This window comes from Argopecten irradians, chromosome 11 (assembly GCF_041381155.1).
Source record: "Argopecten irradians isolate NY chromosome 11, Ai_NY, whole genome shotgun sequence".
Classification (NCBI taxonomy): domain Eukaryota; kingdom Metazoa; phylum Mollusca; class Bivalvia; order Pectinida; family Pectinidae; genus Argopecten; species Argopecten irradians.
In genome coordinates this window covers 12,822,388-12,834,690 of record NC_091144.1, presented here as the reverse complement: position 1 = coordinate 12,834,690, position 12,303 = coordinate 12,822,388, and the positions used below count along the sequence as shown (strand labels likewise).

Sequence of the window (12,303 nt, the reverse complement as noted above, 5' to 3'; positions counted from 1 at the left end):
AATGTAGAAATAGAGCCGGCTCACCAACATACTATATATGTATCTAATGTAGAAATAGAGCCGGCTCACCAACATGCTATATGTATCTAATGTAGAAATAGAGCCGGCTCACCAACATACTATATGTATCTAATGTAGAAATAGAGCCGGCTCACCAACATACTATATGTATCTAATGTAGAAATAGAGCCGGCTCACCAACATACTATATGTATCTAATGTAGAAATAGAGCCGGCTCACCAACATACTATATATATCTAATGTAGAAATAGAGCCGGCTCACCAACATACTATATGTATCTAATGTAGAAATAGAGCCGGCTCACCAACATCACAACTATATGTATCTAATGTAGAAATAGAGCCGGCTCACCAACATACTATATGTATCTAATGTAGAAATAGAGCCGGCTCACCAACATACTATATATATCTAATGTAGAAATAGAGCCGGCTCACCAACATACTATATGTATCTAATGTAGAAATAGAGCCGGCTCACCAACATACTATATATATCTAATGTAGAAATAGAGCCGGCTCACCAACATACTATATGTATCTAATGTAGAAATAGAGCCGGCTCACCAACATGCTATATATGTATCTAATGTAGAAATAGAGCCGGCTCACCAACATACTATATGTATCTAATGTAGAAATAGAGCCGGCTCACCAACATGCTATATATATCTAATGTAGAAATAGAGCCGGCTCACCAACATGCTATATGTATCTAATGTAGAAATAGAGCCGGCTCACCAACATACTATATGTATCTAATGTAGAAATAGAGCCGGCTCACCAACATACTATATGTATCTAATGTAGAAATAGAGCCGGCTCACCAACATACTATATGTATCTAATGTAGAAATAGACCGGCTCACCAACATACTATATGTATCTAATGTAGAAATAGAGCCGGCTCACCAACATACTATATGTATCTAATGTAGAAATAGAGCCGGCTCACCAACATACTATATGTATCTAATGTAGAAATAGAGCCGGCTCACCAACATACTATATGTATCTAATGTAGAAATAGAGCCGGCTCACCAACATACTATATGTATCTAATGTAGAAATAGAGCCGGCTCACCAACATACTATATGTATCTAATGTAGAAATAGAGCCGGCTCACCAACATGCTACATGTATCTAATGTAGAAATAGAGCCGGCTCACCAACATACTATATGTATCTAATGTAGAAATAGAGCCGGCTCACCAACATGCTACATGTATCTAATGTAGAAATAGAGCCGGCTCACCACCAACATACTATATAGTATCTAATGTAGAAATAGAGCCGGCTCACCAACATCTACTATGTATCTAATGTAGAATAGCCGGCTCACCAACATGCTACATGTATCTAATGTAGAAATAGAGCCGGCTCACCAACATACTATATGTATCTAATGTAGATATAGAGCCGGCTCACCAACATGCTACATGTATCTAATGTAGAAATAGAGCCGGCTCACCAACATGCTACATGTATCTAATGTAGAAATATAGCCGGCTCACCAACATACTATATGTATCTAATGTAGAAATAGAGCCGGCTCACCAACATGCTATATGTATCTAATGTAGAAATAGAGCCGGCTCACCAACATGCTATATGTATCTAATGTAGAAATAGAGCCGGCTCACCAACATACTATATGTATCTAATGTAGAAATAGAGCCGGCTCACCAACATACTATATATGTATCTAATGTAGAAATAGAGCCGGCTCACCAACATACTATATGTATCTAATGTAGAAATAGAGCCGGCTCACCAACATGCTATATGTATCTAATGTAGAAATAGAGCCGGCTCACCAACATACTATATGTATCTAATGTAGAAATAGAGCCGGCTCACCAACATACTATATGTATCTAATGTAGAAATAGAGCCGGCTCACCAACATGCTATATGTATCTAATGTAGAAATAGAGCCGGCTCACCAACATACTATATATGTATCTAATGTAGAAATAGAGCCGGCTCACCAACATACTATATGTATCTAATGTAGAAATAGAGCCGGCTCACCAACATACTATATGTATCTAATGTAGAAATAGAGCCGGCTCACCAACATACTATATGTATCATAATGTAGAAATAGAGCCGGCTCACCAACATGCTATATGTATCTAATGTAGAAATAGAGCCGGCTCACCAACATACTATATGTATCTAATGTAGAAATAGAGCCGGCTCACCAACATACTATATGTATCTAATGTAGAAATAGAGCCGGCTCACCAACATACTATATGTATCTAATGTAGAAATAGAGCCGGCTCACCAACATACTATATGTATCTAATGTAGATATAGAGCCGGCTCACCAACATACTATATGTATCTAATGTAGAAATAGAGCCGGCTCACCAACATACTATATATATCTAATGTAGAAATAGACGCCGGCTCACCAACATGCTACATGTATCTAATGTAGAAATAGAGCCGGCTCACCAACATGCTATATGTATCTAATGTAGAAATAGAGCCGGCTCACCAACATGCTATATGTATCTAATGTAGAAATAGAGCCGGCTCACCAACATGCTATATGTATCTAATGTAGAAATAGAGCCGGCTCACCAACATACTATATGTATCTAATGTAGATATAGAGCCGGCTCACCAACATGCTATATGTATCTAATGTAGAAACAGAGCCGGCTCACCAACATGCTACATGTATCTAATGTAGAAATAGAGCCGGCTCACCAACATGCTATATGTATCTAATGTAGAAATAGATCTAATGTAGAAATAGAGCCGGCTCACCAACATGCTATATGTATCTAATGTAGAAATAGAGCCGGCTCACCAACATACTATATGTATCTAATGTAGAAATAGAGCCGGCTCACCAACATACTATATGTATCTAATGTAGAAATAGAGCCGGCTCACCAACATGCTACATGTATCTAATGTAGAAATAGAGCCGGCTCACCAACATGCTATATATGTATCTAATGTAGAAATAGAGCCGGCTCACCAACATGCTATATGTATCTAATGTAGAAATAGAGCCGGCTCACCAACATACTATATGTATCTAATGTAGAAATAGAGCCGGCTCACCAACATGCTATATGTATCTAATGTAGAAATAGAGCCGGCTCACCAACATACTATATGTATCTAATGTAGAAATATAGCCGGCTCACCAACATGCTTTATGTATCTAATGTAGAAATAGAGCCGGCTCACCAACATACTATATGTATCTAATGTAGAAATAGAGCCGGCTCACCAACATACTATATGTATCTAGAAATAGAGCCGCTCACCAACATCTATATGTATCTAATGTAGAAATAGAGCCGGCTCACCAACATACTATATGTATCTAATGTAGATATAGAGCCGGCTCACCAACATACTATATGTATCTAATGTAGAAATATAGCCGGCTCACCAACATGCTTTATGTATCTAATGTAGAAATAGAGCCGGCTCACCAACATGCTATATGTATCTAATGTAGAAATAGAGCCGCAGTGACTGGGTTTATTAACCGTAAAAATTATATGAAACGGGGTCAAATAGTTACGAGTCGCCAACCTAGTACAAAATAATGTATACAGACTACTTTGCTTTGATTATGAAGGTTTGGATTTTAAAACACATTCGGACAGCGTTATCCAACTAAACAAAACAGACCGACAGGTGTCCAACTGGAACAGGAGATTTCTCTGTGTCCCCAATCAATAAAAGTCGGTGGTGAGAAACATCTATTTATAGCTCGGGAAATCTCCAATCTTTTGCACTGAGGGATTTCCCCATTTGTTTTTCCAGGTTAATCGTGGTATCTTATCACCAGACCTACAATGTATGTATACTGATAGATTAATATGTACACAGCACAAGATAACTAATTGGCAAACAAAAAGGTAGGTAAATCTCATTGTTTGAATTCTATTGCGCATTATAATTTCCATTTACATGTACATGTAGTACTATAAGTTAAATAGTGATCAAAAATCTGACAGAAAATATAGATACATATTAGTGACTCGACTAATTCATTTTCATTCATTCAATTGATCAACCAATCAATTAGTCAAGTATTCATTAAAATTCTTGCTAGCATTAGTTCAACGAATGTTAGTTATTTAATGTCATTCATTGATTAACGTTTTTGTATATCGAGTGTTCATTCTTGTTCATTGTGGTTTTTTCATTCCTTTATTCAAAGTCGTTTAATGCCGTTCGTGCGTGCGTGCATATATTCTTTCGTTCTTTTTCATTCATTCATTCGTTCGCTCTTCATTCCTTATTAATTCCTCATTTGTTCATTTTTGATAATGTACAGCGTATCCGTCATAGTGTTATAAAATCATGAAAAAATTCAATAAGATTGTTTGAGAGAAAACAGCTAGTTAGACCAACATTAAACATCAATAACAGTACGTGTATGTACAGTGTAAAGATGGTAACTATTTATGTTGGGGGACAAACCGAAAGTAGTGTGCTTACAAATACACAATGCGCTGTATTGACTGTAGTTTATATGATGACGTGTGACTAACATTTGTACATTGGTGTTGTGTAATGTTTGAAGTGACTAACTAGGCTCCTTGAAATATTACTACTCTTTCTGAATCATTGATTTTATAACACGAATCCTTACACATGTGTAACAATGATTACGAACTATTCAAGGTGGTAAAGATACGAACTCGTCTAACTAACAGACCGAAGCCAGGTAGACCAAATTACAATTATATATACATACAGGTGAAAAACAAGACACCTTTCCCACCGTCGAATACGTCATATAAACTTGGCACAAACCTCAAATATCAAAGTTCATCTTACATACATGTAGTATATATATATACACACATATATACAGTCAGGTACACGTGAATTATTACATATGTAATCTTAATTTTAATACTTACGCTTAAGCCCTTACTACTGTTGTAATTATAGCATGTTTATTTGCTCTGTATCGACATTATATTTCATTATGAACGTCAGAGAGTATATATATGTCTTCTCTATATAAACGTTAGGGCTAGATACTACTCCCCATGGCTTTGGAACTACTAATCTTAATATGGATATACATAATATTATACAATTCATCTAAAATTCAGTCCCGAATTTTGATTGTAAAAGGGATATAACTCTTGAATAACTATTGATCTGATCGATGCCATTTTTACGGGATATAAAGCGATTTCGTTAAAAAATAAAGTATGAAAAATACATAGAAAAATGAAAATAAAACAGAGAATTACGTCAATCATCTGTAATTTATTTTTGACAGAAACTGCGGCTGCTGTCTCTTGATATTCCATTTGAATATGTATAACACTATCCTTTTTACCTGTTATTGATATAGTGGCAGTGAAAGAAATGGTGTAATTCATTTTTGAATGAAGATATGGAAATTGTATACTTATAAAAATAGGCGTTTTTGTTCAATTCGATGTCTATTTAAGCAAGTAGCTATTGACTTTATATTTACCTTCAACTGCGAAATAGTTATCTTTTCCCGTGGAATAGTTCACAAACTATTCAAAGTAACTATTCCACAGCAGTGGGTGATAATAGTAGACTTTGTCTCAAATATACATCACGCTATAACAATAAATCACAACCATGTTTTAATTTATATTGATTATGCACATGCATGTACATGTACAAACATATTGTTCAAATCATGAATATTGTTTATGCTCTATCGACTGTGGAGTATTTTAAAGGTATTTCGACAAAAATCATCAATACATAAAACCATGCGCTTTATTTTCAATACAAACTTGGAAATATCAGAAGGTCCTACTTTACAGGTGTTCGTTTCTAATATAAGTATAAGTATAATACTGGGTCAAGGTCTATAACTCGGCCGGCCATATAACACTACCCAATCTCCGAAAAAGTATGATTATTAACCAACCGTATAGGATATGACAATAGGAATACTCTCAATCGACAGCCAGATAATTTATCTTTAATTTGGTATATAATACAATATATAGCATGCCGTATAAATGTCACTAGGTATCCAGAAACATCGGAATAAGCCTGATTTCAACTGGTCGGACACAGTTGTGTCCTCCGATAAACACGCCAGGGCTCTAATGGGTAGCTCAAAATCCACTGCATGTCAACACTTCAGCGTCATAAGAATGAAAGTTTGGTAGAAAACAAACTTACCAGTTAGTAAATCCATGTATAAATCCCATCCATTTGCCTAACGTAGCCCTCTGAAATATCCGATTGAAAAATTTATGTCTCTAGCCGCCATGTAAGTATGTGTGCAGTAGATTTGTTTTGTCAGCGTTGATTGGCTCTCTAAAATTAATTGACCAATCAACGCCGAGAAAACAAATGTAATACACACATATCAACATGGCGTCTAGAGACACACATTTTTTCAATCGGAAATTTCAAAAGGCTGTATTGAGCAAATGGATGGTATATAGATAAACACTAACATACCGGTAAGTTTGTTTTTTACCAAACTTTAATTCCTATGAAGCTGAAATGTTGACATGCAGTGGTTTTTGAGCTACCCATTAGAGCCCTGGCGTGTTTATCAGAGGACACCACAGTGTCCGACCAGTTGAAATCTGGCTGTTTTCCGATGTTTCTGGATACCTAGTGACATCTATACGGCATGCTATATATTGTATCATATACCAAATTAAAGATAAATTATCTGGCTGTCGATTGAGAGTATTCCTATTGTCATATCCTATACGGTTGGTTAATAATCATACTTTTTCTGAAATTGGGTAGTGTTATATGGCCGGCCGAGTTATAGACCTTGACCCTATTATACTTATACTTATATTGGAAATATCAGAAGGTCCTACTTTACATGATCATGCTAAGGACCAGACTAACAAGGCAGCGCAAACACAACCGCACGTAAAAGGCGTGCACGATCACATATCTAGTGTCGGTAGTCTGACATTTTGACACAGTATGGTTAGCTTACTGTGTGTTTCGGTATTCAAAAAGGAATTATCTGTTACATCTATAATCGATTGAGCTAAATTGTTTAAGGAAGGTATACTCAGGAATTCACTACCTATATATTCCATGTTCTGTTCCCCATATGTTCCGTTCGAGTTTATCATATTAGAGTTAGATAGGTTAGGATAAGGATGTTTAGGATTTTCTAAAATAAGTTTCCTGTGCTTTCCTATCAATATTTGATGCTGGGATATGCTAATATTTTGATTTTTTTTTAAATCATGAACTAATAGATGCATAAAGTGTAATTGATTAAAACATTAATAATTGAATGTCCGACAAATTTATAACACCTAAATACATGTACGTACGTTTACATTGTTTTCCCCAGAAAAATGGTGACATTAGAAGAAAAGAGAATTAAACAGCTGGAGAAGCACCTGCCAGAATTTACCAGGAAAGTTGACCCAATAGAACTTCTACCTTACCTTCGATGTCTCACTCGATCTAGCAAGGTAAGCCACAGGTGGAACAAATCTATAAATAGTTGCAATGTCCTTGACCTTGGTTATGCTTGTAAATAACTAACGCCGAACAATTTTGAATGAAAATAAAGCAGACCGAGCGCATTTTTTTAGCTTTAAACGAAAACTATCATTAGGTATTGGTATACCTATATAAGTGGACCACAGGTGTCTGCTTCTAGTTTGATAGAAATATGATCACCTACCCCTACTATATGAACAAGGTGAGACACTCCGATACTTCAACTGTGGAACGGAAGTGAAACTCTTCAATCGAGCAGTTGCATGAAGCAACATGATTGGTCAATTAATTTGATTAACCAATCAGATTGCTCCTTGAAAAACTGCTTGCTTGAAACTTCCGTTCCATATAGTTGATGCATCGTCCGCTACTTTGATACTTGATGTCCTGTTTCATATTAAAAAACCGTAACTTCGCGACAAAAACCTGGCATTACATTACAAATAGAGGATTCTTCATTAAGGTAAGCTGATTAAATGAGCGGACACTCAATATTTTCGTCAAATTTGGTCTAATTTCAAAGTGAATTGGAGCGTACCCTCAACTTCCGGTTCATGGAGTGTCTCACCTTGTTCATATAGTAGGGGTAGGATATTTTATTTTTCCAAAACCAGATGCAGACGCCTGTGAGTGGACAGATACGTGAAAATTTGATTGAATGAAATTAGATAAAATAGCATAACCGTAGTATATAACCGTGCGTTGACACCTATAGGTCTTTGTACGATCATGATACCTCTATTTAAAATGTAACGGAATTCTGTCAAGAAGCATACGAAAAGTAATAGTCCACATGTATAGAACCATAAATAATGGCAAGTATCTATATATTATATCTGTAAACTGTGTAAAGGCGGTATAGAACATCATCCTGGCCCCAAGATTTGTGTCTGCTTCTGTATCTCCCCAAATGTCCCACGCCGAATACTTGAAAATATATTCGTACATGCACTAACGTGTTAAGCTTCGATGTGTCAGATCTTAGATAACTTCAACTTCATACCAGCAAGTCAGTCATTCAACGTAATTCAATATGAATGTATCTGATATTCCTGTACATACATGAGAGTCTAGTGAAAACCACAAAATCTGCTGTGCATTACCGAAGAAATTTTGTACCATTGAAACATTGTACCAAGGCAACAAGGCTGCCATTTTGTATTGCACACTCCAGATAACGTAAACCACAGGAATCAATCACAAACAATTATTTGTATATTTTCAGGAAGAAATAGAAAACAGGCAACGACAAAATAATAAAAGTCAGGCGGCCATGAAACTGTACGATCACCTAATTAGAATGGACGATTGGTGGTCATGTCTACTGACCGCTCTACACAGCACTGATCTACATCAACTAGCCGACACATTGGAAGGTATATATCGAGATGTATATACCAAGTCAGACTAGAATTTATACGGATTATATTTATCCCCTAGCTTAACGTAGACCGTCCCTTCTGTGACGTCATACGTTTGTAACGTCGCTTTCCGGATCCCGGCAAACATATTTTATTTCTCCGTACCCCGCAAATATTTCGTCTGCCAGCTCTCCGAGTGTTTACTTGACGTGTACCAATATAAAGGTGTGAACTGTGTGCTAATCGGTAAATATAGTATAATTTTGAAGATTCGTGCATGAAGTAAATTCCAAGAATCATAATGGTATCTAAACAATCACATGGAATACACGAATTAATGGGGACCCAAAACGAAAAACTTCGCATCAGTTACAGTAGGCCTACTGTAGTAACTGTACATCAGAATGACCGTCATGCTATGTACATATGTTTTTGCATGATTGATCTTACACAGTATATCAATGCTGAAGGAAGTTAGCGATGTTTTAAATGCAAACGTTCGAGTTTTGAGCTTCGATAGATACGAATCCTAACATACCGGTATACTAATTTTCGTCCGGAAACGGACAAACAATATACGGAATTAAAATTGATGGAACATATTTTCATTTTATTTTTTTGTTAAAATCTTTACTTATGATTAGAAAGATGCTATCACGGAAAATAATCCAATTTAATACAGAATCACACAGAGCAAAATATTTGTCTCAGAAAAGCTTTAATATTTCCTGATGAATTAGACTCTTTTTGAAAGCTTGGGGTCAGGCCTACATGTAGATTGGAAACTGGTTTGTTATATTTTAAATAATAGATAAATAAAATCATGAAGATATATAATTATTATGTTATTTTGTATGCTCCAATAAGATAATAAATATAGAAAATTAACAAAGGTAAATGAATAACATAAAACGTTGAAAAATGCTACGGATTTGCGTATTTTTAACGTTTTCAGGCCAAAATTTAAGGGGTATTAGAAAGCAAATCGGTGATATTTTGAAAAATAATTCGGTGAGGTATACTTTTTATTGGTTTTTCTGATTGCAAATAGGTCAATCTTCATAGAAATTTTAAAAAAATCGATTTTTCTTGAGATCATTTTTTCAGAAAAAAAGAAAACATGACTATTTTGATGCAATTTGTCACTAAAATTGGGTCCGGAATTACTTTTGAAATAACGATATTTTGTTTTATTGTGGAAAACCCAGCTTATTTGATATAGTTATGAATTATATATCACCTACTGAAGGTATGAAGATGTTACGAGCATATTCTTTATATGTTAAGTGATGTTACAGGGAGTAAATATTATTTATTAAAAAATCCTTAAAAATCCGGAATATTATACGGATTATATTTATCCCCTAGCTTAAGTCACGTCAAAATATTTCCTGTTGGTTTAAAACGCCCTTCTGTTTATTTCAAAGAATTGAATTCACGATATAAAGTCAAACTTTACTTTGTATAGTACATCGTACTGTAAACTACTTTTTTCCGCGTAAATAACATTTCTCCTCTTCGTTATTTTCGGTATGAGTGCCTCTTACAATGTACATACAATCATGAGTTCATGCGAAATAACCCGTTAAACATTTGAATTCACGCTCGAGCTCTTTCGCTAAAGAAATTTGATATACCGGATCTTAATTATACTGTGGAGGTGTCTGAAGCATATTCCTGACCGCCATTTGACTAATCTTTCTATAATTCAATTTTGCTTGTTATGAGCATTTTCATTGGCTTAAAAAATTACTTTATCAGCCCATAAAGGAAAAAATAGCGTAGCCGTTTGTAACGTTGCTTCTGATTTGTTGACATGACGGCGTAATGAATTAATAGACAAAAGAGTCCCAAGATGAATTTTGAATATTGAAGAGATTATCTTTAGTAAATTGAATTATAAGAGTTAAATTGAATAGTGTTATATCTCCATAACATAAAAAATCTATTTAAGTTAATCATTAAATAAATAACTAAATAAGTTACATAATGATTAACATTTTATTTCTGCTTTGGTTATACAGATTTACATAAGATAACATTAAATTAATATCAAAAGCATCACCTATTGACTCATACCAATTTTTCTTGCTTTCCTCAAAGCTGGATTAGATGAGGACGACAGACCAGCGATTGGATTTCATCGCCGGAAGCAGTCCCGTCGGAGGGCCAGGTCGTACAGAGGCGATACAAAGGTTAAGAATCTGCCTTCCCGGGTAACTTCCATACTGAAGATCCTGGATAGTCAAGACGTGGACAAGAACTGGGAGGCCATGGCTGCATATCTGAGTAAGTAGCCGTGTAATACCCGCGAAATACATTGTTTGATTGATGGGCCTGGATTTGGTTTTGTACCTCCGGGCGAAGAACGTGTAAAACTTCGATAAGATAGAAGGTAGTCGGAATTATGGAGCGCAAAGCCTTTATTAAAGACTTTATTGCGAAAACGGATTTCGGATTGGGCGGGTGGAGGGGGTTTAAGAAAAACGTTCCTAATAAGATTGGTTTGCAGGCCGGAGATAAAACGCCATTGCTCTGATTATTTAAAGATACCTATCTAAGTTTGTAAATATGGGTCAGTATGGTTTGGTAATAGGTATAGCTATATCCGTATTTCTGCTTTCATGATTTTACGTGTAATGTGTTGTAGACTATACGATGGAGGAGGTAACCAGGATAAAATGTAACCAGAACGAAACGTCATGTACAAAGAAACTGTTAGAAGTGTGGAGTCGGCGGGAAGATGCTACCCTTTACAAACTGATGAAGACATTAGAGGAGATCCAAAGGTTCGACCTTTCGGAAGAAATTGAAAAGGTCACTGGGTACAAATTACCTAAGACCCCGCAAATGCGCTTAGACTGTGAACACCACGGGTGCGAAGCGAAGTTTCCGACGACAATGATGTTTAATGGGCAAGAACAAGAAACCTCTATGAAAGAAAATAGCATACCCTATTGTGCAAAGGTTGGACTGTCGAATATGCCTCCACCATCAGGAATGCTCCAAGAACGATTATCGCCATTGGAAGGAAATGTTGGATTCGTTGGTAACGGGGATGACATTGAAATGCTGCCCACAAATTCGTCTCGGTCATTCGATACAAAGGTAACAATGGAAGGAATGTCTGAGAAACCAGACGTTATCAACAACAGGCCCGCAGAGTTGAGAAACACACAGCCAAAAGGTGAATTTGTCGATAAAGGAACATTTAGTGTCGATGATAACGGCAACACCTCCAACACCATTACTGCCTCGCACGGATTCAATCTGAACACACAGCCAGATCAGAAATCACTAAAGGATAAGGCTATCGACAATCTGGCTCTTCTGGGGGGAATATCTGTGTTGGGTATTGGAGCTATCGCAGCACTTGTAAAGCTGAGATAACAGTAATGTAACACATATCAATACATTATATAGAAAAAACG

The 12,303-nt window shown here is 36.0% G+C and overlaps 2 protein-coding genes across 4 annotated transcripts in view; one reads left to right on the top strand and one right to left on the bottom strand.

Moving 5' to 3' along the window:
* LOC138334772 (tetraspanin-5-like) overlaps nt 1-7,665 on the bottom strand; it is a 26,090-nt gene extending 18,425 nt beyond the window's left edge. The window contains exon 1 of one of the 2 annotated variants that reach the window (XM_069283491.1): nt 7,454-7,665. The gene's annotated coding sequence lies outside the window, so the exon portion shown is untranslated. Of the gene's footprint in view, nt 1-3,692; nt 3,836-7,453 lie in introns of those variants that run through there. The other variant, XM_069283492.1, reaches the window with a different exon arrangement.
* Nucleotides 3,813-12,303, top strand: LOC138334771 (uncharacterized). 2 transcript variants are annotated; one of them, XM_069283489.1, is made up of 6 exons: nt 5,681-5,819; nt 6,856-6,947; nt 7,357-7,480; nt 8,737-8,887; nt 10,976-11,161; nt 11,523-12,303. In XM_069283489.1, exons 3-6 carry the CDS (start codon nt 7,361-7,363, stop codon nt 12,260-12,262), a joined length of 1,197 nt encoding a protein of 398 aa, XP_069139590.1. In that variant the 5' UTR covers nt 5,681-5,819; nt 6,856-6,947; nt 7,357-7,360; the 3' UTR covers nt 12,263-12,303. The 2 variants fall into 2 exon arrangements, with proteins under 2 accessions (XP_069139589.1, XP_069139590.1); XM_069283488.1 differs by lacking the exons at nt 5,681-5,819; nt 6,856-6,947 and adding an exon at nt 3,813-3,922.

What these genes read in the sequence shown, in the direction of transcription:
- LOC138334771 (XM_069283488.1), top strand. Translation starts at nt 3,864, where the DNA reads ATGTATACTGATAGATTAATATGTACACAGCACAAGATAACTAATTGG. An exon ending in ACTAATTGGCAAACAAAAAG is followed by an intron (nt 3,923 to 7,356) that starts GTAGGTAAATCT and finishes TGTTTTCCCCAG; the next exon opens with AAAAATGGTGACATTAGAAG. An exon ending in GTCTCACTCGATCTAGCAAG is followed by an intron (nt 7,481 to 8,736) that starts GTAAGCCACAGG and finishes GTATATTTTCAG; the next exon opens with GAAGAAATAGAAAACAGGCA.